This window comes from Oncorhynchus gorbuscha, unplaced genomic scaffold (assembly GCF_021184085.1).
Source record: "Oncorhynchus gorbuscha isolate QuinsamMale2020 ecotype Even-year unplaced genomic scaffold, OgorEven_v1.0 Un_scaffold_607, whole genome shotgun sequence".
NCBI lineage: Eukaryota > Metazoa > Chordata > Actinopteri > Salmoniformes > Salmonidae > Oncorhynchus > Oncorhynchus gorbuscha.
Window position 1 is genome coordinate 257,989 of NW_025745734.1, and position 3,309 is coordinate 261,297.

The window sequence follows — 3,309 nt, forward strand, 5'->3', positions numbered from 1 at the left end:
AGTTGTCTTACTGTCATCTTGTCTACATGATAACCAGGTTAGTTGTCTTACTGTCATCTTGTCTACATGATAATCAGGTTAGTTGTCTTACTGTCATCTTGTCTACATGATAACCAGGTTAGTTGTCTTACTGTCATCTTGTCTACATGATAATCAGGTTAGTTGTCTTACTGTCATCTTGTCTACATGATAATCAGGTTAGTTGTCTTACTGTCATCTTGTCTACATGATAACCAGGTTAGTTGTCTTACTGTCATCTTGTCTACATGATAACCAGGTTAGTTGTCTTACTGTCATCTTGTCTACATGATAATCAGGTTAGTTGTCTTACTGTCATCTTGTCTACATGATAACCAGGTTAGTTGTCTTACTGTCATCTTGTCTACATGATAATCAGGTTAGTTGTCTTACTGTCATCTTGTCTACATGATAATCAGGTTAGTTGTCTTACTGTCATCTTGTCTACATGATAATCAGGTTAGTTGTCTTACTGTCATCTTGTCTACATGATAATCAGGTTAGTTGTCTTACTGTCATCTTGTCTACATGATAATCAGGTTAGTTGTCTTACTGTCATCTTGTCTACACGATAATCAGGTTAGTTGTCTTACTGTCATCTTGTCTACATGATAATCAGGTTAGTTGTCTTACTGTCATCTTGTCTACATGATAAACAGGTTAGTTGTCTTACTGTCATCTTGTCTACATGATAACCAGGTTAGTTGTCTTACTGTCATCTTGTCTACATGATAATCAGGTTAGTTGTCTTACTGTCATCTTGTCTACATGATAATCAGGTTAGTTGTCTTACTGTCATCTTGTCTACATGATAACCAGGTTAGTTGTCTTACTGTCATCTTGTCTACATGATAATCAGGTTAGTTGTCTTACTGTCATCTTGTCTACATGATAATCAGGTTAGTTGTCTTACTGTCATCTTGTCTACCTGTTTGTTGTCCTCTTCCTCCTGGGCCTTCCTGAACTCCTGTTCTATAGAACAGTCCAGCTCGCTGAACAGACCCACCTCCTCACAGTTCTTCAGGAAGCGCGTCGGGGTCGGCGTCTGGTCTGGAACACAGGAGACACCACTGAATTACATATAAAACTCACACTAGCATGGATATTAGCATCCTAGCAGGTAGCGACTTGGTCTGGAAAACATTCATTCTAGAAACAGATCAAAAAAGGTTTAAATATCGTATAAAACAGTACATTTGTAGATAAATCTGCACGGTATGTTTGCTGCCTGAACTGTTAAGTTATGGTAGTTTGCTGACAAAGAAGAACAGCTGATGAATATGAAGTGGGCAGAGGCAGAGAATACATTGACCAAGCTAATGGACATTCCAAATGGTTAGAACAGCCACTCTCCTTTTACATTAGACAGAGATACTACTCTCACTAGCAACATTTCAGTTAACAATGTCCAGACCTCACCTACAGAGAGGGGGGGGGGGGCTCGTTTGTTCCCTTCAGTCAGGCAGTGTTACTCTGCTCAGCATCAGGGGGCAGAGAGACCAGAGAGACCGGATCGTGTTTCAGACAGTCCAAGGTGATTTTAGGATCATGTCCTTTTCAAAGGCTAAAAGCATATACTCCACCACGGCCTGTTTATCCATTCTGGCTAGACTGAGGATTGACCACCAAAATACAGTTTGACCAAACCAGTCTGTCTTTCCCCATAGGGAGGACGAGAGCTTAACTCTTCAATTAAAACCTTTTCAAAAACTGGAGCGCAAGCAGTGTCCATTTCCAGAGAAGTATGATGACGTGACAAGTCACAGCATATGTCAGGAGAACAGACCAAACGTTGGTGAAATGAGGTAAGCTTGGGTGTCACATATCAAAACAGGGAAGGGGCTGGGGGTCGTTCAAATCTCTCTGGGTGACATGTTGAAGTTGTTTTAACCCTAAACAGGAGAGTCAGACAGCCAGGTGACTTATGATCGTCAACCCTCACATCCCAGCCCGAAGGCTCCGAGGATTCAGAAAGACAAATGGACAGAGCCGTAAGAGAGAGAGGGGGGATAAGGACACTGACTCGGCCGGGTCAGAAACCTGACTCTCCTGGTCGCTCAGTGTAAATAATAAAGAAGACCATCTCAGTCAGCATCAGCCTAACACACACACACACCACAGGCGGCCCGTAGCACCTTCATTGGGGTAAACGGGCTCTTAGTAATGTCTGGAATGGAATTAATGGGATGGTATTGAGCACATCAAACGCATGGTTTCTATGTGTTTGATACCATTCCACCAACTCCATTCCAGACATTATTATGAGCCATCCTCCCCTCACCAGCCTCCTGTGGCACAGACGTGCACACACACACACACACACACACACACACACACACACACACACACACACACACACACACACACACACACACACACACACACACACACACACACACACACACACAGACAGTACCTTCAGAAAGTGTTCACACCCCTTCACTTTTTCCACATTAACTTGTGTTACAGCCTGAATTTAAAATGTATTAAAATTGATGTTTTTGTCTCTGACCTACACAAAGTGGAATCATGTTTTTCAAAATGTGTTTACAAATTAATTCAAACTGAAAAACTGAAATGTCTTGAGTCAATAAGTATTCACCCCCTTTGTTATGGCAAGCTGAAATAAGCTCAGGAGTAAATGGACTGTGTGTGCATAGTGTGTGCATAGTGTGTGTGTGCATAGTGTGTGTGTGCATAGTGTGTGTGTGGATAGTGTGTGCATAGTGTGTGCATAGTGTGTGTGTGCATAGTGTGTGTGTGCATAGTGTGTGTGTGCATAGTGTGTGTGTGCATAGTGTGTGTGTGCATTGTGTTTGACATGATTTTTAACATGATTTTGAATGACTACCTCATCTCTGTCCCCACACATACAATTATCTGTAAGGTCCCTCAGTTGAACAGTGCATTTCAAACACAGATTCACCCACAAAGACCAGGGAGGTTTTCACATAACACAAAGAAGGGCACCTATTAGTAGATGGGTAAAAAAAAGCAGACATTGAATATCCCTTTCAGCATGATGTAAGTTATTAATTACACTTTGGAATTGTGTATCCATACACCCAGTAACTACAAATATTTCACCATGAGGACAATAGTGACTGTAAAACAGTTACAGTGTTTGACGGCTATGATAAAAGGAGAAAACTGAAGATGGATCAACAACATTGTAGTTATTCCACAATACTAACTTAATTGACAGTGTGAAAAGAGGAAACATGTACAGAATAAAAATATCTCAAAATATGGATCCTGTTTGCAACACGGAACTAAAGTCATACCTCAAAA

At 41.2% G+C, this 3,309-nt stretch overlaps 1 protein-coding gene across 2 annotated transcripts in view; it reads right to left on the reverse strand.

The window, feature by feature from the left end:
• The window catches only part of creb5b (cAMP responsive element binding protein 5b), a 111,246-nt gene that overhangs the window by 92,697 nt on the left and 15,240 nt on the right, over positions 1 to 3,309 (reverse strand). Inside the window, exon 4 of one of the 2 annotated variants that reach the window (XM_046334841.1) lies at positions 932 to 1,068. In XM_046334841.1, the coding sequence (XP_046190797.1) occupies positions 932 to 1,068 (137 nt within the window). The remainder of the gene's footprint in view (positions 1 to 931; positions 1,069 to 3,309) is intronic. The other variant, XM_046334842.1, reaches the window with a different exon arrangement.